At 46.4% G+C, this 25573-nt stretch overlaps 1 protein-coding gene across 1 annotated transcript in view; it reads left to right on the top strand.

Annotated features, from left to right (window-relative positions):
- The window catches only part of LOC143933530 (uncharacterized), a 35583-nt gene that overhangs the window by 7021 nt on the left and 2989 nt on the right, over positions 1-25573 (top strand). The window contains exons 2-7 of the mRNA XM_077456442.1: positions 3553-3625; positions 5270-6765; positions 10464-10733; positions 15119-15172; positions 16193-16453; positions 19922-20108. Of these exons, the coding sequence (XP_077312568.1) occupies positions 3603-3625; positions 5270-6765; positions 10464-10733; positions 15119-15172; positions 16193-16453; positions 19922-20108 (2291 nt within the window). The 5' untranslated portion in view covers positions 3553-3602. The remainder of the gene's footprint in view (positions 1-3552; positions 3626-5269; positions 6766-10463; positions 10734-15118; positions 15173-16192; positions 16454-19921; positions 20109-25573) is intronic.

The raw sequence follows: 25573 nt of genomic DNA, 5'->3' as shown, positions 1-25573 counted from the left end.
CTAGGGGTGTGTTACTAACTGTGGGGGGGTTGGGCTTTCATTTAGTGTACACTGATCTCTGCTCCAATCACATGGAGCAGAGATCAGCGTCACTAGTTGCTAGGCAGAATGGAAAAATGTTGTTTACACAGCATTTCCTCCATTCGGCCGCTCCGTGAGACGATCGCGGCTATGCCCGCGGCGATTGAGTCCGCGGGTCCCGCGACCGGACTCACGGGGGTCCCGACCAGCGCGGGAGAGCGCCGCCGGCGGCACGCTCCCGATGGCAGGGCGGCATTGAATATTGGACGTACCTGTACGCCAATATGCCTGCCCGTGCCATTCTGTCAACGTACATCGTCGTGCGCTGGTCGGGAAGTGGATATACAGTGTGTTTATTGTGGGGGGGGGGGGGAGGGTTTAAAAACAGATATCAGCGGATTGGATGTAAGCAGGCCGTCCGCTAACATCCGTTTTTCCTCCTTTACGTTTTTTTTTATAGATGAAAAATTGGGTTTTCGTTTGTCATAAAAAACGGAGCTTGGCAGAGACGCACGTTAGCGGATGTCAGTGGATGATCTTCCACTAACGTCCGCTATCCCATAGAGATACATGTATGTCTGTTTTTCATCCGTCAACAGATGGATGGAAAACCGGACATATGGAACGTCTGTGTGAAAGGGGAATAGGCTTCATTTACACTTGATTTTACCCCCTTCATTATGAGAGCATTTTTTGCTATTCAGCACTGCATTACTGGTAATTGCACAGTCCTGCAATGCTGTACCCAAATTAAATTATTATAGTGATTAGTAATAATACTGTGCACTGTCACTGCACTAATGGCACTGGCTGGGGAGGGGTTTACAACATCTGGGGGGGGAAATCAAAGGGTTAAATGTGTGCCTAATAATGTTTACTGTGTGTGTTATCTTCTGCTGTTACTAAGCAATCTTGCATTCCCCCCCCCCCCCCCCCACACTTTGCTGGGAATAAAGTAAAATAAATCACAAGATTTACTGTCACTATTTAAAGCTCTGAATTTCTTCAGAAAGCAATGCTAGTATAAACCAGTCTTATGGGTTTTACTTCTGCTTTAGGATTTTAGGTTTTACAAGGTGCGTACACATTACAATGCTGTTTGGGAAAACCCTTGTGCCATACCGGTTTCCTGCACTGCATTCCAATCACAATGCCCTTGCCCACGACCGGACTTTCCGGACAGACTAGGTCTGACGGAATCAGTCCCTCAGACAATCCGATCGTGTGTGGGCTAATCCGATAATTTTTCATTAACCAGTTCCCGACCAGCGCACGCTGATGTACGTCGGCAGAATGGCACGGGCAGGCGTATTGGCATACAGGTACGTCCAATCTTTAATGCCGCCCTGCCATCTGGTGCTAGTCGGGACCCCCGTGAGTCCGGTTGCGGGTCCCAGCGGACTCGATCGCCGCGGGCATACCCGCGATCGTCTCATGGGGGGGGGGGGGGGGGGGCGGCTGAACGGAGAGATGCCGTTGTAAACAGCATCTCCCCGTTCTGCCTAGCAACTAGTGACGCTGATCTCTGCTCCATGTGATTGGAGCAGAGATCAGTGTTCACTAAATTAAAGCCCAACCCCCAACAGTTAGTAAAACGCCCCTAGGAACACTTAACCCCCTACGCTGCCACCTACTGGTTAACCCCTTCACTGCCAGTGTCATTTACACAGGAATCACTGCATTTGTATAGCAGTGATTGCTGTATAAATGACAATGGTGCCAAAAATGTGTCAAAAATGTCCGTTGTGTCTGACATAATGTTGCAGTCACAATAAAAATCGCTGATCGCCGCCATTACTAGTAAAAAAAAAATTTTTTAATAAAAATGCCATAAAACTTTCCCCTATTTTTTAAACGCTATAACTTTTGCGCAAACCAATCAATAATCGCTTATTGCGATTTTTTTTTACCAAAAATATGTAGAAGAATACGTATCGGCCTAAACTGAGGAAAAAAAAATGTTTATATATATTTTTGGGGGATATTTATTATAACAAAAAGTAAAAAATAATGCGTTTTTTTCAAAATTGTTGCTCTATTTTTGTTTATAGCGCAAAAAAAAAAAAAACGCAGAGGTGATCAAATACCACCAAAAGAAAGCTCTATTTGTGGGGAAAAAAAAGGACGTCAATTTTGTTTGGGAGCCACGTCGCGCGACCGCGCAATTGTCAGTTAAAGTGACGCAGTGCAGAATCACTAAAAGTGGTCTGGTCTTTGGCCAGCAAAATGGTCCGGGGCTGAAACTGGTTAAAGAAATCCCACAGACCTAGAAATAAAAACATGTTTCAAATCTGTCCAACGGACTCAATCCCTATCGGGAAAATTGTTCGTCTGTGTGCTGGTCCGACGGACCAAATACGACGCAAGGGAAGCTATTGGCTACTGGCTATTGAACTTCCTTTTTTAGACCCGTCTTACGTCATCACGTTCAAAACGAACGGACTTTTCGAACTGACTCAGTCCGTTCGTGTGTGGCCAAGTCCGTTCGTTCGGAAAGTCCGTCGGAACTCAGTCGGAAGACCGTTGGACCTAGTCTGCCTGAAACTCCAGTCGTGTATACGCGGCATAAGTTTCTACCCTGTTTCCCCCGAAAATAAGACCTAGCGTGGTTGTTGGTGATGGCTGCAATATGAGCGCCTTACCCCCCAAATAAGCCCTAGTTCAGTGTTTCTCAAATCCAGTCCTCAGGCCCCCCCAACAGGTCATGTTTTCAGGTTTTCCATTATTTTTCACAGGTGATTTGATCAGTTTCACTGCCTTAGCAGTTACCAAAGCCGTTTCATGTGAGGGAAATCCTGAAAACATGACCTGTTGGGGGGGCCTGAGGACTGGATTTGTGAAACACTGCCCTAGTTAAAGTCCTTGTAGGTCTTATTTTCAGGGTTGGGCTTATTTTCGGGGGAAGCAAGGTAGGACTTATTTGGGTGGTAGGGCTTATATTGCAGCCATCACCGACAATCACGCTAGGTCTTATTTTCGGGGGAAACAGGGTAGCAAAAAAAAAAAAAACACAGATTTAAACTTTTAAACAAAAAGTTCCAGAAAGGGCCTGGTCTTCAACAGGAGCAAAAGAATGTTCAGAGACTTCGGGCCAGTGTTTGTCAACTCCAGTCCTCAAGTCTCAACAGGTCATGTTTTCAGGCTTTCCATTATTTTGCACAGGTGCTTTGACCAGTTTCACAACCTTAGTAATTGCTGCAGAGTCGAGAAAAACTGCTTCAGGCAGTAGAAGGTTATTTAAAAGGGGAAAATCCACAATGCATAAAAAGTATGTCTTTCGTCACCCTTCCCTCTCCTACGCATTTTGCTGATTACATGCAGATCATAGAAAACATAATAATGCATATATCTGAATAATAGAAGGATCATCTCCAGGAAAGCTCTGAAACCCGTATGAAAAATAATAATATATTTCAAATATATAAATATAGTATATATATATATACAGTATCTATATGACTGAGGAGGTGAGAAAGAAAATTATAATTTCCCAATTCATTGTTTTTTTTTTAATGATTTTTCTTTAAATAGACCAAAACCGGTTACAGATCGCTGACCTAAAGAAGCTGGGATTGCTTGAAATGGACTGTGAAGACCACACCAGGTATTGGCTTTAAAACCCAACTAAACCTTCAATTAATCCTTCCTGTCAATTTGCACATTCAGAGAAAATTAAAATAATAGGAGCCCCACACACACGCATTCAGTCCCTAGGGCCCCTTTCACATAGGCAGACTCTGCACTGATCAGCAGGGGATCCGCTCACAGATCCCCTACTCCGTTATCCATTTACACCCAAATAGCCTCTAATACGATCCAACTAAATGGAAAAGGACAGATCCCTTTTGGGTTTTTTTTATTCGTTTTTTTTGGTGGACCTGATTGGACCCAGAGGTAGGCATGGACCCCCAATCAGATCCACCTGAAAAAATGGCGGCGGCCTTAATCCGACCAGCCATGGGAAAGGGGCCAAAAAGATTTTAGTCTGCTACAAAATTGAATGAGTTTCAGGGGCTCAAACACCCTTTTCCTCAGGGCATGTAGGGCAATAACCATAGGGTGATGGATACCGTCCTGGACTGTAAGTTTAACATTTCCAGATCATGCAAGTGCTTGGACAAAGATAGCCCATTCAGGGAACCCACCTCCACCAACTAATGCTTACCTTCACTGCTCTTCTGCATTACACCATTTATCCATCAGAGCCTTCAGAAATTCCCATTACTTGTTATGGGTTGCTTGTGACCGTCTCCATAGATTGCAGAGTTTGGGCTTAAGGGGCTAATTGCCAGTCCCAAATGCTGTCACCCGAAGAGGGTAGAATGCCATTAATCCATTGTAAGCTCTGGCATAGACCAATGTGGAATATACATAGGAGCATGGGGAATGTGATGTGAGTATCAGAGAAGGGGGGAGGAGGCAGTGGCGTCGCTAGGGAGTGGCTTTTGGGGCTATAGCCCGGAATCTGGGGCCCATAGCCCTGAGTCTCTGCAGGAGCCCCCAAGGGTAGGGGAGGCTCTCTGGGGACCCAGATGTAAGTGGGGGGCTCTCTGGGGACCCTGATGCAAGGGGGTAGGCTCTCTGGGGACCCTGATTTTAAGGGGGAGACTCTCTGGGGACTCTGATTTAAGGGGGGACTCTCTGGGGACCCTAATGTAAGGGGGGACTCTCTGGGGACCCTGATGTAAATGGGGGGGCTCTCTGGGGACCCTGATGCAAGGGGGAGGCTCTCTGGGGACTCTGATGTAAGGAGGAAGCTCTCTGGGACCCTGATGTAAGGGGGGCTCTTTGGGGACCCTGATGTAAGCGGGTGCTCTCTTAGGACCCTGATGTAAGTAGAGGGCTCTCTGGGGATATATACACACACATATATTACTGTGTATACCCGCCCAAGCATATGACTTTCTTTAGTACGCTGCTATGGGCTCTAGCCCCAGATCTTTTGTAGACCTAGCAATGCCCCTGGGAGGAGGTGTCCTATCAAGGTACTCTAAATCTCAAGTTTGGGAAGCTTGGAAAAATTGCTCCTTGCGGTGGGGCTGCACCCACAATGCAATGGTTAACTGCTCATTCATGTCTATGGGATAGCTAGGCCTAAAGGAGTAGTAAACCCCTGCAGTGCAAGTACAACCACACTGCAAGGAGGAAGTTTCTGATTCCCCAAAGTTGGGATAACTATATTTTTCTGAGCAAAATAATGAGATAATGATGGATGGCGTATGATAATAACAATGTTTGTATATTCCAGCCTTTCTCAACCAATTGAGAAACCTGAGGAAACCCCAAAGGATATGAAGGCCTTTACTTTTAAGAACACGGGGGAGGAGGGAGACATCAACCATGTGGGAGAAGAGGCAGTAATATTCGAAGACTCAGATGTGGGTGAACCTGATGAAGGCAACAGCAATGAAGGCAATGGAGAACCACACATAGACAACATCGCTCATGAGATTGGAGAACCTGCAAAGGAAGTAGTAGATGTCGTAGCTGGAGAGCCAACTGTTGAGACGGATGCTGAGAAGGATGATGAGTCTGGGGCCTCTGTGGGTGAACCAGTGGAGGAGGAGAGCAGCAATTCCATGCAAGCACTTGAAAAGGAGCCCTCAACTGAATGCTTGAAAGTCACTGACAATGAAAACTGCTCAGTAAATGAAGAAAAGATCCTGAAAGGCTGTGGTGAACCAGTAGAGGAGGAAAGGGACCAATCCATGCAAGAAGTTGAGGGGGGTATCTCAAATGAATGTGTGAAAGTCATTGACAATAAATGTTGCTTAGTAAGGGAAGAAGAGATCTTAAAATCCAGCGGTGAACCAGTGGAGGAGCACAGCAGCAATTCCATGCAAGCGGTTGAGAAGTACAACTCAGATGAATGTGTGAAAGTCATTGACAACGAAGATCGCTCAGTAAATGAAGAAGAGTTCCCAAAAGCCAGTGGTGAACCAGTGAATGAGGAGAGCAGCAATTCCATGCAAGAAGTTAAGGAGGAAAACTCAACTGAATGTTTGAAAGTCATTGACAACGAAGAGTGCTCAGTAAATGAAGAAGAGTTCCCAAAAGCCAGTGGTGAACCAGTGAATGAGGAGAGCAACAATTCCATGCAAGAAGTTGAGGAAAACTCAACTGAATGTCTGAAAGTCATTGACAACGAAGAGTGCTCAGTAAATGAAGAAGAGTTCCCAAAAGCCAGTGGTGAACCAGTGAATGAGGAGAGCAGCAATTCCATGCAAGAGGTTAAGGAGGAAAACTCAACTGAATGTTTGAAAGTCATTGACAACGAAGAGTGCTCAGTAAATGAAGAAGAGTTCCCAAAAGCCAGTGGTGAACCAGTGAATGAGGAGAGCAGCAATTCCATGCAAGAAGTTAAGGAGGAAAACTCAACTGAATGTGTGAAAGTCATTGACAACGAAGATCGCTCAGTAAATGAAGAAGAGTTCCCAAAAGCCCCTGGTGAACCAGTGAATGAGGAGAGCAGCAATTCCATGCAAGAAGTTAAGGAGGAAAACTCAACTGAATGTTTGAAAGTCATTGACAACGAAGAGTGCTCAGTAAATGATGAAGTCCCAAAAGCCAATGAAGGCAATATCCAATGTGCTTTGACAGCTAATGATACCATTTCCGAGATCAATACAAAATCGGAAGTCCCCAAGATTTGCATAAGTGATACAAAAGCTTTGTCCAATGTGAAATCCAGTAGTGCCTTAAAAAAGGGGAAAAGAAAGACTTCATTGAAGAGTTCTTCAAACGGTGAGTTATTCATTCCGCATGCCGACAATACATTAGTAGTGGAGTTTTTTTCGCAAGGCCTATGTTTCAACAGTAGAACATCTGTGAGAGAGTCCTCTTTGAAGCCTCCTAAGCCCCTGTACACACGGTCTGACATTCTGCCAACCAAATCCGTTGGATTTTGCCCGTCGGATCTTGTCCGAAACTGTTGCATACACACGGTCGGACTAAGTTGTCGAAAAATCCGATCGTTCAGAACGTGATGGCGTAATTTCGTTACAATGGGACTACGTTCAGGCTAGTAGCCAATAGCTTTGATGTAGGAATTTGATCTGAGCATGCGTGGCACTTGGTCCGATCAAAATTCTCTACACATGATCGGAGTAGCGGAAACAGTCCGATGCAGACCACACACAGTCGGATTATCCGACAAAACGGTCCGATCGGACACATTCCGTCGGAATCTCCGACCGTGTGTACAAGGGCTAAGACTACTATGGGGAAATTTTAATGCTGAAGTATCAGTAACCTTGAAAATGAATAAACCCAGCAATCCCCACTTAAAGCAAGTATATATGTTTTGGGTAGAGCTGGCTTTTAAAGTGAACCCATGCTTTGTCCCTTAGACATAAATGCCTCCCGTTCCTTTACCCACTGCTCTGTTCAGGGGCAGACTGACAACTCATGGGGCCCCTGGGCAATAGGAGATTATGGGGCCCCCATGCAATCAGAGATTATGGGGCCACACAGTAATCACAAACACACACACACACACACAGTATACAATCACACAGTATACACATACATGTACACACAGTATACACAGACATGTTTCTATTGGCTGAGAAGGTACTGGAGAGGTGGGGCAGCTATAATCTCTGGATTTTTAGACCAAAAGGATGTCGGTAAGGGATATTTCAGAGACAGATGCAAAAAAAAAAAAAAACACACATTTTTACATACTGTCCCTAGTTTTACTGAGGCTGGCAATCCTGATGGGGCCCCCTAGTGGCCCGGGGCCCTCGGCAGTGCCCAAGTGGCCAAATGGCTCTGTTCAACCAAGAAAGAAAATTCAGATACCAGTTCCTGTGGTCATCAGGGAAACTGGCAGCCTCTCTTCTTTCTAACCCGTGACAGCTCTGGTAGTTGCAAAATTAGCTGTCCTGGCACCCAGTGATGTCATTTTAGGTCGGGAAGTAAGTCCTTGACCCTTCGTAAAGTCCAACTGGAGACAACAGGGAACTTAGTCAAAGTTGTTTCTGCTTGTTTGCAAGGCCAAGAAACATGGCTGCAATTGGTGATAAGTATAAGCAGCTGAGGGGGAGAGGTGGAGGGGAGAGTGATGTTCAAGGGAAACGATTTTCTTGAAGTCGGGGTGACAAAAGTTTTACCAGAAGGTTTCCAGGAAGGTTCTTAAAGTGGAAGGGCCACCCTAAAAAACAAAACTACATTAAAATGTTCCAAAAAATATAAAAAAAAAAGGAAAAATGTAGTTTTTTAAACTTACCAAAAATGCCTGTTGCTAGGCAGATCGTCCTAATCTGCCTCTACCCACTCCACGGTGATCTTCGCTGGTCTTCGGTCTTCTCCTACGCGTGTTGTCTTCTGGGGAATGGGGCACGGTGTGTTGTGGGAACTGTGTGTGTCCCAGAGCACAGCTCGCCCCATTCACAAAGCGCTGCGCGACTCACGCGTGCGCAGTAGGGAACGGGCAGTGAAGCTGCAAGGCTCCACTGCCTGTTTCCCTTAGCCCTTGTACACACGGTAGGACATTTCGACGGAAAATGTCCAATCGGACCGTGTTGTCGGATAATCCGACCGTATGTGGGCTCCATCGGACTGTTTCCATCGGAATATCCGACCGACAAAGTTTTAGAGTTGGGCTATAAAACTTTCTGACAACATGATCCGATCGGACTTTGTCCGATTGTGTGTAGAGAATTCTGATCGGACAAAGTGCCACGCATGCTCAGATCAAATTCCTAGACCAAAGCTATTGGCTACTAGCCTGAACGCAGTCCCGTCGTAAATGAAATAACGTCATCACGTTACCTACGATCGGATTTTCCGACAACTTTGTCTGACCGTGTGTATGCAACACAATTTTCGGACAAAATCCGTCGAACAAAATCCGACGGATTTTGTTGTCGGAATGTCCGACCGTGTGTACAAGGGCTTAGATAGAATGGCGGCGCCGGGACCCGAGAGCCCCGAGGGACGGGTCGGCCACGGGCGGCCGACATCGCGGGCACCCTGGACAGGTAAGTGCGCTTATTAAAAGTCAGCAGCTACAGTGTTTGGAGCTGCTGACTTTTAAAAAAATAAAAAAAAATTCAGCTGGCCCTCCCCTTTAAAGTTATTGGACTAGAAAAAGGGAGTCCCCTAGTGGTGGACTTTAGAGGCATGTACAACAATAATGTAAAATATAAAATGTATTTATTCATTGGATTAATATAAAATCATATCATAGAAAAATGATCAACAAAACATAGTACAAATAGCTGATAAGCTTATCACCCATACAGAATACAATTGGCTATAGAGCTCATCGCCCTACGCGTTTCGGAGCGCTGGGAGTCTCCTTCCTCAGGGGTAGATATATATAGCATAAAGGGCAATTCTAATAATAGAAATACAAATAGCAGGACATTAGGACAATGGAATAATTCACAGAAAATAATTTTTTATTTTTTTTATCTATATACTTACATATCAGAATATAGTATTATACAGGTGTAACATGGTGTTGATTTAAAGGGGTTGTAAAGCTTTGTTTTTTATTTTCTAAATAGGTTCCTTTAAGCTTGTGCATTGTTGGTTCACTTACCTTTTCCTTCGATTTCCCTTCTAAATGTTTTTTTTTTCTTTGTCTGAATTTCTCACTTCCTGTTTCTCCTCAGTAAACTTCACACCATCATCCGAGCGGTGTTTAGTCAGCCAGAACAGCTTACTGAGGAGGAACAGGAAGTGAGAAATTCAGACAAAGAAAACTAAGAAAAAAAACATTTAGAAGGGAAATCGAAGGAAAAGGTAAGTGAACCAACAATGCATTAGTTAAAAGGAACCTATTTAGAAAACGAAACACGAACCTTTACAACCCCTTTAAAAAAACATCTATATAGCTTTCTTTAAAGTTATTGTAAACATTCACCTTGTAAAACAACCCATTCAGTTTAAAATTTAAATGAAAGGCAAACATTTGTGTATAGATATAAAAAAAAAAATTATAAATACCTTTTTTCCGCTTTTTTATAAGTGATCATATTCCCTCGGTTCTCAGCAGCTGGGGGGAGGAGAAGCAACAGCAACGATCTTCCCAGTGAAAGGTTGTGCAGGGGGGGGGGCATGCCAGGACAAGTTTGAACATTGGAGGAGAGCAGGCTGAGTTCCCAGCACAGCTAGGGAACTGACCACGGTGAGCTCTCCTGCTTAGTGTGGTCAGTTGTTTGTTTGTTTTTTAACAGGAAAGCAGAGGGACTGGCAGGAACACCAGGAAAGGAAGCAATACATAAAGGAAGCAATACAAAGAGAACAGAATACTTTCTCATACAAGTACATGGTACAGCAGGCGCATATAAGGGATTTGAACTTTAACCTTCCTTATTATATACAAAATATTGGGCCGGACACACATTTTTAAAATATAAAGAGTTATCAATTCATAAAACGTGTTTGTTTTATTGCTGTTAATCAAATTGTGTTGATTTATAATTGATCAGAGGAGAAGTCCAAAGTCGAAGATGTAAAATCTCCGGAGGGGCATGTGCTGGACATCCATGGGGATGACTATGACAATGGAAGTGATGGAGGTGGAATCGAAGGTCTGAGTGGGATTTATAAAATAAAGGGAAAATCCAAATCCGGAAGTAGAAGAGCTCCAGAGGGGTATATGCCGAGCCTACATAGCGATGACAATGACGTGGGCACAGACCGAGCTGAGGCTGAATGTCCTGGAACCTCGAGTGTGAAAATTAAAGGTCTTCCATTGGGTAGGTGATATTCTATATATGATAGAGGCCCCAAGTCCTTCATCAAACAAGTTTGTTTGTTGCTATTAATCGATACGCCATGAGAGGTATAAGGCAAACAAACACGCCAATAACCATAATGGTGGCCGGGACGGAGGTGGTCCCGAATGTCATAGAGCACATGTGTCAAATTCAGGGCCCGCTAGGCCATCTCACGTGGCTTTCGCACCCACGGCTTTTTTCGGCCGGAACGTGGCGGAACTCCGTTTTGCCACCTCCAACTCTCTCCCTTCACTCCCCGTTCACCACTGTTACCTGTAAACACGGAAGCCTCTGTGTTTACAAGGGCAGCTTTCCTCTTGGTGGCTCAAGACTCCCACAGATCCCTGCCTGCCTTGCATGGACTTATGACGGGGACAGACATCGACCAATCATCTCCCTACAGGTGAGAGAGAGAGAGAGATGGAGTCACTTACACTGCTGGGAGGTAATAGAGGCAGGCTGGGTAAGTGAGATGCGAGGGAGCTTTGGGGGGGGGGGGGGTGAGGGCAGTGAAGGGTGATGTGTGCAGAGGTGGGGGATGGGAGAGAGTGGTGCAGATGTCAGAGTCAAGGAGGAGGTGTGGAAGTGAGATTTGGGCAGTCCATGAAAGAGATCTGAACCCAGCACACAGTGTATAGCATACCCCTAAACCCTGCACTCTGTATGTAGCACACTCCCCAACACTGCACTCTGTATGTAGCACACTTCTCAACACTGCACTCTGTATGTAGCACACTCCCCAACACTGCACTCTGTATGTAGCACACTCCCCAACACTGCACTCTGTATGTAGCACACTCCTTAGCCCTGCACTCTGTGTGTAGCACAGTCCCCAACCCTGCACTCTGTATGTAGCACACTACTCAGCCCTGAACCCTGTATGTAGCACACTCCTTAACCCTGCACTCTGTATGTAGCACACTACTCAGCCGTGGACTCTGTATGTAGCACACTCCTCAAACCTGCACTTTGTATGTAGCACATTCCTCAGCCCTGAACTCTGTATGTAGCATACTCCTCAACTCTGCACTCTGTATGTAGCACACTCCTCAACCCTGCACTCTGTATGTACATACTCCTCAACCCTGCACTCTGTATGTACATACTCCTCAACCCTGCACTCTGTATGTAGCACACTGCTCAGCCCCACACTCTGTATGTAGCATGATCCTCAAATCTGCACTCTGTATGTAGCATACTGCTCAACCCTGCACTCTGTATGTAGCACAGTCCCCAACCCTGCACTCTGTATGTAGCACACTCCTCAACCCTGCAATCTGTATGTAGCATACTCCTCAACCCTGCACTCTGTATGTAGCACACTCCTCAACCCTGCACTCTGTATGTAGCACACTCCTCAACCCTGCACTCTGTATGTAGCACACTTCCCAACACTGCACTCTGTATGTAGCACACTCCTCAGCCCTGCACTCTGTGTGTAGCACAGTCCCCAACCCTGCACTCTGTATGTAGCACACTACTCAGCCCTGAACCCTGTATGTAGCACACTCCTTAACCCTGCACTCTGTATGTAGCACACTACTCAGCCGTGGACTCTGTATGTAGCACACTCCTCAAACCTGCACTTTGTATGTAGCACATTCCTCAGCCCTGAACTCTGTATGTAGCATACTCCTCAACTCTGCACTCTGTATGTAGCACACTCCTCAACTCTGCACTCTGTATGTACATACTCCTCAACCCTGCACTCTGTATGTACATACTCCTCAACCCTGCACTCTGTATGTAGCACACTGCTCAGCCCCACACTCTGTATGTAGCATGATCCTCAACTCTGCACTCTGTGTGTAGCATACTGCTCAACCCTGCACTCTGTATGTAGCACAGTCCCCAACCCTGCACTCTGTATGTAGCACACTCCTCAACCCTGCAATCTGTATGTAGCATACTCCTTAACCCTGCACTCTGTATGTAGCATACTCCTCAACCCTGCACTCTGTATGTAGCACACTCCTCAACCCTGCACGCTGTATGTAGCACACTCCCCAACACTGCACACTGTATGTAGCACAGTCCCCAACCCTGCACTCTGTATGTAGCACACTACTCAGCCCTGAACCCTGTATGTAGCACACTCCTTAACCCTGCACTCTGTATGTAGCACACTACTCAGCCGTGGACTCTGTATGTAGCACACTGCTCAAACCTGCACTTTGTATGTAGCACATTCCTCAGCCCTGAACTCTGTATGTACATACTCCTCAACCCTGCACTCTGTATGTACATACTCCTCAACCCTGCACTCTGTATGTAGCACACTGCTCAGCCCCACACTCTGTATGTAGCATGATCCTCAACTCTGCACTCTGTATGTAGCATACTGCTCAACCCTGCACTCTGTATGTAGCACAGTCCCCAACCCTGCACTCTGTATGTAGCACACTCCTCAACCCTGCAATCTGTATGTAGCATACTCCTTAACCCTGCACTCTGTATGTAGCATACTCCTCAACCCTGCACTCTGTATGTAGCACACTCCTCAACCCTGCACGCTGTATGTAGCACACTCCCCAACACTGCACACTGTATGTAGCACACTCCTCAGCCCTGCACTCTGTGTGTAGCACAGTCCCCAACCCTGCACTCTGTATGTAGCACACTACTCAGCCCTGAACCCTGTATGTAGCACACTCCTTAACCCTGCACTCTGTATGTAGCACACTACTCAGCCGTGGACTCTGTATGTAGCACACTCCTCAAACCTGCACTTTGTATGTAGCACATTCCTCAGCCCTGAACTCTGTATGTAGCATACTCCTCAACTCTGCACTCTGTATGTAGCACACTCTCAACCCTGAACTCTGTATGTAGCACACTCCTCAACCCTGTACTCTGTATGTAGCACACTCCTCAACCCTGCACTCTGTATGTACATACTCCTCAACCCTGCACTCTGTATGTAGCACACTGCTCAGCCCCACACTCTGTATGTAGCATGATCCTCAACCCTGCAATCTGTATGTAGCATACTCCTCAACCCTGCACTCTGTATGTAGCACACTCCTCAACCCTGCAATCTGTATGTAGCATACTCCTCAACCCTGCACTCTGTATGTAGCACACTCCTCAACCCTGCACTCTGTATGTAGCACACTCCTCAACCCTGCACTCTGTATGTAGCACACTCCCCAACACTGCACTCTGTATGTAGCACACTCCTCAGCCCTGCACTCTGTGTGTAGCACAGTCCCCAACCCTGCACTCTGTATGTAGCACACTACTCAGCCCTGAACCCTGTATGTAGCACACTCCTTAACCCTGCACTCTGTATGTAGCACACTACTCAGCCGTGGACTCTGTATTTGGCACACTGCTCAAACCTGCACTTTGTATGTAGCACATTCCTCAGCCCTGAACTCTGTATGTAGCATACTCCTCAACTCTGCACTCTGTATGTACATACTCCTCAACCCTGCACTCTGTATGTACATACTCCTCAACCCTGCACTCTGTATGTAGCACACTGCTCAGCCCCACACTCTGTATGTAGCATGATCCTCAACTCTGCACTCTGTATGTAGCATACTGCTCAACCCTGCACTCTGTATGTAGCACAGTCCCCAACCCTGCACTCTGTATGTAGCACACTCCTCAACCCTGCAATCTGTATGTAGCATACTCCTTAACCCTGCACTCTGTATGTAGCATACTCCTCAACCCTGCACTCTGTATGTAGCACACTCCTCAACCCTGCACGCTGTATGTAGCACACTCCCCAACACTGCACACTGTATGTAGCACACTCCTCAGCCCTGAACCCTGTATGTAGCACACTCCTTAACCCTGCACTCTGTATGTAGCACACTACTCAGCCGTGGACTCTGTATGTAGCACACTCCTCAAACCTGCACTTTGTATGTAGCACATTCCTCAGCCCTGAACTCTGTATGTAGCATACTCCTCAACTCTGCACTCTGTATGTAGCACACTCTCAACCCTGAACTCTGTATGTAGCACACTCCTCAACCCTGTACTCTGTATGTAGCACACTCCTCAACCCTGCACTCTGTATGTACATACTCCTCAACCCTGCACTCTGTATGTAGCACACTGCTCAGCCCCACACTCTGTATGTAGCATGATCCTCAACTCTGCACTATGTATGTAGCATACTGCTCAACCCTGCACTCTGTATGTAGCACAGTCCCCAACCCTGCACTCTGTATGTAGCACACTCCTCAACCCTGCAATCTATATGTAGCATACTCCTCAACCCTGCACTCTATATGTAGCACACTCCTCAACCCTGCACCGTCAAGCTTCGTCTCCTCCATTGCAGGGAACTAAATTGATTCAATTTGTTTTATATAATTTGAATATAATAACCTATCATTTCTTTTTAGGATCTTACTTGGAAATTATGGTAAAAATATGGGCGATGGTAAACGTGGCATCAGGTATGTAAATAGGCTGAACTCACAATAATTGAATGGTATTAATCTAGGACTACTGGGGGTACAAATTTGAAGATCAGGATGTCAAAATTACTGCTCTCCCTCCCTGGTCCCAAACCCTCAGGTTGGCACCCAGTTGACTGAGACTGCTAGATTGTGAGCAAGATGAGAGGAAACTCAATGCATGTGGAACCATGGGTGCTACCTGTTGGCGGTACTCAGTACTGCATTTACATTTGCAATATAGCATGCCTTTAGAGAGACTCTGTCAATGTTAATAATAAAGTGACAGAGTATCTTAAGGCTCGCTTCACCTATATGCAAATTGTATGCGTTTTGAACCACATATGATTCGCAGGACATGGGGTGTGGCCATCCAATGATGTCATCTGGAGACCCTGCCTCCTTGTGATGTCACCATCCGCAGCATGATGGGGCAGTGACGTCACAGAGTTTGCTTCTTTTTGTCACCACAAGATGTCCTCAGTCTTCTGCCCAGCGACATACAACCTAGAACAGTGTTTCTCAACTCCAGTCCTCAAGACGCCCCAACAGGTCATGTTTTCAGGATTTCCCTCAGATGAAACAGCTGTGGTAATTACTAAGGCAGATCAAATCACCTGTGCAAAAAAATGACTAGCCCTGAAAACATGACCTGTTGAGGCGCCTTGAGGATTGGAGATGAGAACCACTGACCTAGAAGAATGAGGACATACTATAAATGAGTATCTTGGCCCCTCCCATAAGGGGGTAACACCATGGTGCACTCAGTGCAGAGAGTGATGACTGATGATATAACGGCAGCAGCACTCTATAGATCAGTAAGGACCACCCAGCCCAGAGAAGTGACAAAGATTAAGAAGACCCTGCGGCATCATTTGTCTGGCCCGATGACCTGAAAAAAGTACGTATTCTAAAAAAGCATAACACAGCCAAGGGGACTGTTTAAGGGGAGCACATAGCCCGGAGTGGGGCTTTAAAACAGAGATCTGAAAACTTTTCTCTCTTTTTTTTTTTTGGCAGGTGCAACGATTACCCCTCAGTCTAACAAGTGTTATACGTTTGAGGCTTTAGACTCTAAAATATCAAACTTTTCTATAAAATTGGGTATGGAGGTCATATGTCTCCACAATCCTAATGCAGACCTTTTTAGTTGCACAAAGGGGTCTTTATATTTTATAATCAATAGCTACAATGTGAAGTTTTGCAACAGAAAACATACCACAGAGGCCTTAATTATGGAGCATGGACAGAGCAGAACTGCCATCCACCCGTCAATTCCAGGTATGTAAACCCTGTGTGACTATTATAAAATCGGGTGGGAACATTACAAGTTCATAAGTACAGATAAAGGAAATGTGTATAGTTTTTGGGTCAGCTCTGTGTTAAATTCTATTTTTGAAGGCCTTATGGTGTTATACAGTTGTTTTATATATAGTTTTTTTTACCGTATTTATTGGTGTATAACACGCACCCCATGTTTAGGAGGGACGTTTAAAAAAAAAAACTTACATTTTAAATGCCCATCAATGCAGCCTTGTACAGCGTCCATCTGCAGCCTTGCGGTGTCCATCTGCAGCCTTCTCCAGTGTCCACTTGCAGCCTTCTCCAGTGTCCATCTGTAGCCTTCCCCAGTGTCCATCTTCAGCCTTCCCCGTTGTCCATCTGCAGCCTTCCCCAGTGTCCATCTGCAGCCTTCCCCATTGTCCATCTGCAGTCTTCCCCAATGTCCATCTGCAGACTTCCCCAGTGTCCATCCGCAGCCTTCCCCAGTGTCCATCTGCAGCCTTCTCCATTGTCCATCTGCAGCCTTCTCCATTGTCCATCTGCAGCCTTCTCCAGTGTCCACCTGCAGCCTTCTCCAGTGTCCATCTGCAGCCTTCCCCATTGTCCACCTGCAGCCTTCTCCAGTGTCCATCTGCAGCCTTCTCCTGTGTCCATCTGCAGCCTTCCCCCATGTCCATCTGCAGCCTTGCACACTGTCCATCTGCAGCCTTGACCAAAATTGCAGCATGATAGGTTTTTAATTCAGCACTAGCGAGATACACAGATGTTGTGTGTATTCGGCTCCTCTTGGCTCCTCCCCGCTGTCTGTGAGGGCAAGCGGAGCGCTGCCGACATAGACCGAGCCAAGCTGAGCCAAGTGTACTGTGTACTCGGCTACTCCGCTCGTGGTCACGCCCCGTACCCCCTCTTGGCCCGGCTCCTCTGATGGACAAAACACCGGTCCAATGGCAGGAGGTAAAGGCTAGGAGGTGGGACTGGGCGTGACTGCGAGCGGAGCCGAGCCGAGCCGAGTACACAGTATACTTGGCTCGGTTTGGTCTATGTCAGCGGAGCTCCTCTTGCCCTCACAGACAGCGGGGATCGGCTTATAACACCCACCCACCATTTTCCCCTGATTTTAAGGGGAAAAAAGTGTGTGTTATACGCCAATAAATACGGTACATATATTCAATCTTTGTTTTAAAGATTAACATTTTATACATGAAAAAGGAATCCCAAAGTGCTATGGGTTTAGCTAAAGAGAAAGCATCAGTGGGGGCCTCTCATACAGGGCGCACCCCCTAATCAATGCGCCCGTCCCCTAATCTTCAAACAGGGCGCTAGACGCATGGATTTCAATGTTTTTTTTTTTTTTTTTTAAGCGCATGATTTGAGCCTGAGGCTCTAATTGGCTTCAAAAAGGGTGAGCCAAGCCCACCCAACTGTGTGACATTAGCATATTAATATTCGCTATTGTCTTCCTCCTTCTCCTCCTGGCCAATCAGGAAGCGGGTTCTGAGATCCGATTGGCCGGGAGTCCCAAGACTCGATTGGCTGGGAGGAGTAGCGACCACTGGGACTTAGAAGGAGACATAGTGGGGGAAGCTGCCAAAGCCACGACCTGGATGGGGTAAGTGCTGGTCTGGTGGTGGGCCTGGTGGGCGACGGGCTATAAATCCAGCGACTGGGGGGGGGGGGGTCTGGGTGGGAGCCACCTCCCCCAAGAAATTTGAGCACCAGCCACCACTGGAGACCACTAAACACGAAGCTTGCTTTGAGGTAGGGCCAGGACAAGGGGTGTGTAGGAGGGACGGTTGCCCTGGGCGCAATGGTTTACTGTAGGGATGGGGGTGCCTTCCTTCTGTTGCAATGCTAACAGGAAAAGTGACAGCGGCAGTGATTTTACCAAGTGAGTTACTACTGGGTGTAGGATCCCCTAAACTTTAACATCGTGAACTGGGGAAGGAGGCACTATTTGGCATCTTTGCCCTAGGTGCTGGATGACCTTGTTGATGACTGCTTTGATGATCCCTTTGTCTCAATGAAACCCTTATTTTGCTGCCTGATTGCACACAGTGGGAGCCAATCAGCAGGCCGGGCAGACCCGATGTTCGCCGGCACCCCGCGATTGTTCACAGGAGAGGCAGAACCGCGGTCTGCCTATGTAAACAAGGCAGACCACCGTTCTGTCAGAGGGGAAGATGTAGATCTTGTGTTTTTCTGCTAAGCAGGAAAACAGATCTCTGTCTTCCCCCCCAGTCAAAGCACCTCCCCCACACAGCTAGCAAGCACTTCCAGGGAACACATTTAACCCTTTGATCACCCCTGATGTTAACCCCTTCACAGCCAGTGTTATTAGTTATTGCATTGGTGTCACTGGTCACCAAAAAGTGTCACTTTGTGTCAGATTTATCCGCCACAATGTCGCAGCTAAAAATCGCTGATCACCACCATTACTAGTAAAAAAAAATGTAAAAAAATAAAAATTCAATAAATATATCCCATAGTTTGTAGATGCTATAACAAACCAATCAATATACGCTTATTGGGATTTTTTACCACAATTATGTAGCAGAATACATATTGGCCTAAATTAATGAAGAAATTAGATTTTTTTTTTTTACTTTTTTTTTATTTTATATGTTTTATATCAGAAAGTAATTTATTTTTTTTTTTTTTAATTGGTCTTTTTTTGTCTGTAACACAAAAAATAAAAACCACAGAGGTGATCAAATCTCACCAAAAAAAAAGCTCTAGTTGTGGGGGAAAAAAAAGGGCATTAATTTTATTTGGGTATAGCGTTGCAAGACCGCGCAATTGTCAGTTTAAAGTAAAGCAGTGCCGTATCACAAAAAAATTGCCTGGTCGTGAAGGGAGGGGTAGTGGGGCTGAAGTGGTTAAAGGGGTTGTAAAGGTTTGTTTTTTATTTTCTAAATAGGTTCCTTTAAGTTAGTGCATTGTTGGTTCACTTACCTTTTCCTTTGATTTCCCTTCTAAATGTTTTTTTTTTTCTTTGTTTTCTTTGTCTGAATTTCTCACTTCCTGTTCCTCCTCAGTAAGCTGTTCTGGCTGACTAAACACCGCTCGGATGATGGTGTGAAGTTTACTGAGGAGAAACAGGAAGTGAGAAATTCAGACAAAGAAAAAAAACATTTAGAAGGGAAATCGAAGGAAAAGGTAAGTGAACCAACAATGCACTAGCTTAAAGGAACCTATTTAGAAAATAAAAAACTAAGCTCTACAACCCCTTTAAAGTATAGTATCTCTAGAGCCAAATTTTTTTTTCTTTTTTTAAGGAACGGTCACATTTGTGATTGATGATTTATTGCTATGTGTATGAGCAGTCTACAGAGATCCTCTAGGGAGTATGAAGTACTGTATACACCCATTTGTGTGTATTTAATTCATTATTTATTATTTAATTCTTTTTTTTTTTTTTTTTTATTAATTAACTTGATTAATTTATATCTGATATTTATATTTCAGAGGAGCTGTCTGATAAAGAGTTGGCACATTTAAAGGAACATTTCGTTTACAATTCACCAAGAACCATGCCCAACCCATTTCCCACCACACAGCCAGAAACAAGGGTTCATTTCCCTACGATTGCCTCTGCCGTGGTAGTAGTCATACTGGCACTGGTCCTATGTTGTGTTTTTTTTTGCTGTTGTAGGTACGTTACAAACATTCTTTTTTTTTTTTTTTTACTCTTTTTTTATGTGTTTATTTGTCAAATTAGAGTTTTAATGTTAAATACAAAAAAAAAAAAAAAAAGTGGTGAAAGAGAGTAGAATAATAAAAAGAATAATAAAATAATAAAAGTCCCAAAGTTCATGGCCAGACCTCGAAAGAGTGACCATGTAACCTTATAAACTTTATCACAGCTCCAAGCCACTCTTCTAGATGTAACGCGCTGAAAATGGCGCATGCGCGCTGTAAAGCCCCATACACACTATCAGATTGTCTGCTGAGTTTTTCCTTCAGATTTACCAAAACCATATAATATGAGGTCAAACCTTAGGAGTTTCAATGTGTATGCAATCAGGCCGGCCCTTCTACTACATGGTTTTGGTAAATCTGAAGGAAAAACTCAGCAGACAATCTGATAGTGTGTACGGGGCATAAGGGCTTTCAAGCGCTCCTTGCAAACATTTGTAGTCAAGTTGATAATGGAGAAAGTGGGGGGAGGGGGGGAGGCTCACCCCTCCGCCCGAGCCCACCGCCGCCCCAAAGTTACAGCCCCCCCCACACAGGCAAGAGCAGTCGCCGTGGGTCAGGGCCAAGGGAGATGGCCCGCCTCTGCACCCTCCCACTGGTGAACCATTTCCCCCCCACCAGGAAAAAAAAAGAGGAAAATGGAATACAGTGAAGACACGGGCAGTCATCGTGGGTCCACCACTCCCAACCTAAGAGCAAACCTTGGTGGAAACAGTGGAAACGCCTATCCTCCCCTACGCTGAAGAAGGCTCAAAGTGTTCCATCAATGGGCAAAGTATGGCAACGATTACCGATTACCTTCAGAAAGCACAGACTGGGGACTTCTGTGCGACAGCGATTCGTCATTTTCGTCGCGCTATCATGGTGGGAAGATGTGGTGTGCCCTGGAAGGGAGGGAGTCTTGTTCCATCAGGATAATGCTCTTTCACTCCAATCTGCTGTTCCGATGGCTTCTATAGATTCCTGTGGCTTTTCTCTGGTTACCCATCCACCACACTCACCAGATCGGATCTTGCCCCATTGGACTTCCACTTATTCCCGAAACTAAAAAGGAACTGTCTGGTGTTCACTTCACCAGTGACGATGACGTCATTGTGTCAGGAGGATCACTTAGTGCCAGTGGCGTAACTAGAACCTTCAGGGCCCCGATTCAAGAAACCATGAAGGGCCCCCCTGAACCCCAGCCAGGGCCCTTCCCTCCGAGTCCAGGGGTGGAACTCCAGGGCGTGGTCACAGGTATGATCTTTGTGAGCCCTGTAGTTCCACCACTGGTATCAGTAGTTTTTTTTTTTATTATTTTATTTTTAGGTGCCCCATTGGGGGACTGTCCCTAGGCGGGATGGGGTCCCCGTCCCCAGAAGAGATGAGGTCCTTTTCTCCAGGGCAGATGTTATTGCCCCCAGGTGAGAAGGGGTCCCTGTTCCCAGGGGAGGTGGGGGTTCCTGTCCCCACATGAGAAGGGGCTCCTGTCCCCAGGGGGAGATGGAGGGGGTATGTAATTGTGTGTGGGGGATGGGGTCCTCTCACTCACCATGACCAAGCTGCAGGCCGCACACTCATCCATGTTGGCCTGGGCTCCATCCAGTGTGCTGGACGGGCGATCAGCATATCTCCCAGAAAGACCTTTCATCATCTGTGTATGACGGGGTAGGAGGGGGGCTGGCAGACAAGCCTGCAGTGTCCTCCGGGGGGCTCTCATAGGGCTGCACTGCATCTGTGTGCTTAAAGTTTGTTTACCCGGGAGAAGTATGCAGTGCAGTGTGGGCCGAACTCAGGGGGGGCGGGACTCTGGCTGGGGAGAACAGACATCGGACTGAGCGGCAATGCATGGAGTAGGAGAGGGGTACTCTGAGGAGCCGGCCAAGGACACAGGTCATGCGGGGAATGCACAACTAAAAAGCAACCAGTGCGACAGTCGGGCATGGATCTCTGCTTGTCACCCTCCACCTCCAGCCACCCGTGTGCATGGTGCACTGGTACGCCTAGCTGCCTATGCTGAGGGGGCTGCATGGGCCTCCTGCATCACAGGGCCCGGTTGCGGTCGCGACTGCTGCACCCCCTATAGTTACGCCCCTGCTTAGTGCTCCTCATTCCAGCATCCGAGTGTTGGCTGGTGCATTCCCCCTCTGTCTGTCTTCACCTGCAAGGCCATTGATGGTCAGTCACCTGTTTTAAGCAAACCGAACACTCTATCCCTTGCTTGTGACAGAGACAAATTTTGTCAGTTTTTGAAAATGTTTCCATTGAAACAATTTTGAATGCGAATGGTGATTCGCAGTTTCCGAATCCGGTCCAATTAACCACTTGCTTACTGGGCACCCCCCTCCTGCCCAGGCCAAATTTTCAGCTTTCAGCACTGTCAAATTTTCGATGACAATTGCGCGGTCATGCTACACACTGTACCCATATGACATTTTTATCGATTTTTTCACACAAATAGAACTTTCTTTTGGTGGTATTTAATCGCCACTTGGGTTTTTATTTTTTGCTAAAAAAAAAAAAAAAAAACGAAGAAAGACCAAAAAAATAAATAAATAAAAAAGTTTCATAGTTTGTTATAAAATGTAGCAAACAGGTAATTTGTATCCTTCCTTGAGCACTGATAGGTGGCACTGAAGGGCATGGATAGGTGGCATTGATGGGCACTGATAGGTGGCACTGGTGGGAATTGTTAGGTGTCACTGGTAGGCAGCACTGATGATAAGGCATTGATGAGCACTGATTGGTAGCACGGATGGGCACTGGTAGGTGACACTGATTGGCAGCACTGATAAGGCATTGATGGGCACTGATTGATAGCACTGATGGGCTCTGATAGGTGGCACTGGTGGGAATTGATAGGTGGCACTGGTAGGCAGCACTGATATGCACTGGTAGGTGACACTGATAGGCAGCTCTGATGATAAGGCATTGATGAGCACTGATTGGTAGCACTGATGGACTCTGATAGGTGGCACTGGTGGGAATTGATAGGTGGCACTGGTAGGCAGCACTGATGATAAGGCATTGATGAGCACTGATTGATAGCACTGATGGGCACTGGTAGGTGACACTGATAGGCAGCACTGATAAGGCATTGATGGGCACTGATTGGTAGCACTGATGGGCTCTGATAGGTCGCACTGGTGGGGATTGATAAGTGGCACTGGTAGGCAGCACTGATATGCACTGGCAGGCACTGGTAGGTGACACTGATAGGCAGCTCTGATGATAAGGCATTGATGAGCACTGATTGGTAGCACTGATGTGCTCTGATAGGTGGCACTGGTGGGCATTGATAGTTGGCACTGGTAGGCAGCACTGATATGCACTGGTAGGCACTGGTAGGTGACACTGATAGGCAGCTCTGATGATAAGGCATTGATGAGCACTGATTGGTAGCACTGATGGGCTCTGATAGGTGGCACTGGTAGGCAGCACTGATATGCACTGGTAGGCACTGGTAGGTGACACTGATAGGCAGCTCTGATGATAAGGCATTGATGAGCACTGATTGGTAGCACTGATGGGCTCTGATAGGTGGCACTGGTAGGCAGCACTGATATGCACTGGCAGGTGGCACTGGTGGGCACTGCTTAGCAGCACTGGGTGTCCATGTGCGGGACCGATGTCCCTCTGACAGAAGCCGGTAATCTGCTTTTTTTTCCTCGATTACGATCTTCTGTTCACTTCACATGATCAGCTGTCATTGGCTGGCAGCTGATCACGTGGCAAGGAGTCGAGTCTCGTGGACTCGCTGATCACAGAGCGTGCCTGCACAGGGGGCGCACAAGCCAGGCACGCTCGGGAGGACATACATGGACGCCCTCACAGCAATTTAGGCCCGCATTGTAGCCGTCTTTCGGCTATAGCGCGGGGGCGTGAGGAGGTAAAATTTCAATTCGGTTGAATTTGGAAAGTTCGAATCGAATTTGAAAAACGAATAAACAAAAGTAAACTAAACAGGTTCTGAAAGAAAATTTAATGAAATCAAGTTAGTTACCGAATCAAAGCAAATTAATTTTTATGCTGCACGTCTACTTCATTGACTTCGGACGCATTCTTCTAAGTCAGGCTAACAAATTATTGAGGCATCACTCGTAAACAAGAATTTTAAAGCTTATTACCTATTATTATGATCTATAATTATTTTTTTATTTTTTTTAATACAAACGTTTTTATTGGGTGAAAATAAAAAACAGTTACAAAAATTTGTTGGGATGCAACCCGAGACCAACCAAGGGTATATATCAATTTAATTCCTATACAGAGAAGTATAATTTGGATCAGTGGCGGCTGGTGCTCAACATTTTTGGGGGGGCGCAAACAAATAAAAAAAAAAAAACATCAATTGCAGCCTCACTGTGCCATCAAATACCGCCACTGTGCCATCAAATACCGCCACTGTGCCATCAAACGCAGCCACTGTGCCCATCAAACGCAGCCACTGTAACTGTGCCCATCAAACGGTGCCACTGTGCCATCAAATGCAGCCACTGTGCCATCAAACGCAGCCACTGTGCCATCAAACGCAGCCACTGTGCCTATCAAATACAGCCACTGTGCCATCAAACGCAGCCACTGTGCCACTCAGTTGCAGCCACTGTAACCATCAAACGGTGCCCCTGTGCCATCAAACACAGCCACTGTGCACATCAAACGCTGCCACTGTGCCATCCAATGTTGCCACTGTGCCATCAAATGCTCCCAATAATGCCACTGTGCCATCAAATGTTCCCACTGTGCCATCCAGTGCTGTCACTGTGCCATCAAATGCTCCCAATAATGCCACTGTGACATCAAATGTTCCCACTGTGCCATCCAATGCTGCCACTGTCCCTTCCAATGCTGCCACTGTGCCATCAAATGCTCCCAATGCTGCCACTGCCATCAAATGCTCCCACTGTGCCATCCAATGCTGCCACTGTGCCATCCAATGCTCCAAATGCTGCCACTGTGCCATCCAATGCTGCCAATGTGATCCCCCTTCGCCCCTGCCCACTCGCCATCTGCTGGGCACTTACCCTGTCTTGGCAGGGCAGCGGGTGACGGCGAGCGTCGTCTTCCATGTGTCTTCTCCCCTCCATGTGTCTTCTCCCGTCCTCCCCTCCTTCAGTCCTCTCCTATGATTGGACGCCTGATAGGCATCCAATCGCAGCGCCTGACGTTTCAGCCAATCAGGAGACCAGTAACAGACCCGCTGAGAGGCGGGTCAATGTTAGCAAAGTGAATTCCCTCGGCTTTGCTAACATTGAGCTGAGTGACAAGGAACGCACCACGTTGCGCCCGCTTCTCACTTTTTTGGGCGCCTATTAGAGCTTTCAGCTCTAATCAGGTGATTCCAAAAAACATCCCAACCGCAGTAATTCAGGTGCCCGGTGACTGAAAAGGGGCCGAGCACCTGAATAGGGGGTGTCAGCAGCAACCATAGATAGATTTATG

The sequence above is a fragment of the Lithobates pipiens genome, unplaced genomic scaffold (genome assembly GCF_037356315.1).
Source record: "Lithobates pipiens isolate NorthernLeopardFrog02 unplaced genomic scaffold, aLitPip1_a1.2 Scaffold_27, whole genome shotgun sequence".
Taxonomy (NCBI): Eukaryota; Metazoa; Chordata; class Amphibia; order Anura; family Ranidae; genus Lithobates; species Lithobates pipiens.
This window is presented reverse-complemented; position numbering and strand designations above follow the sequence as displayed.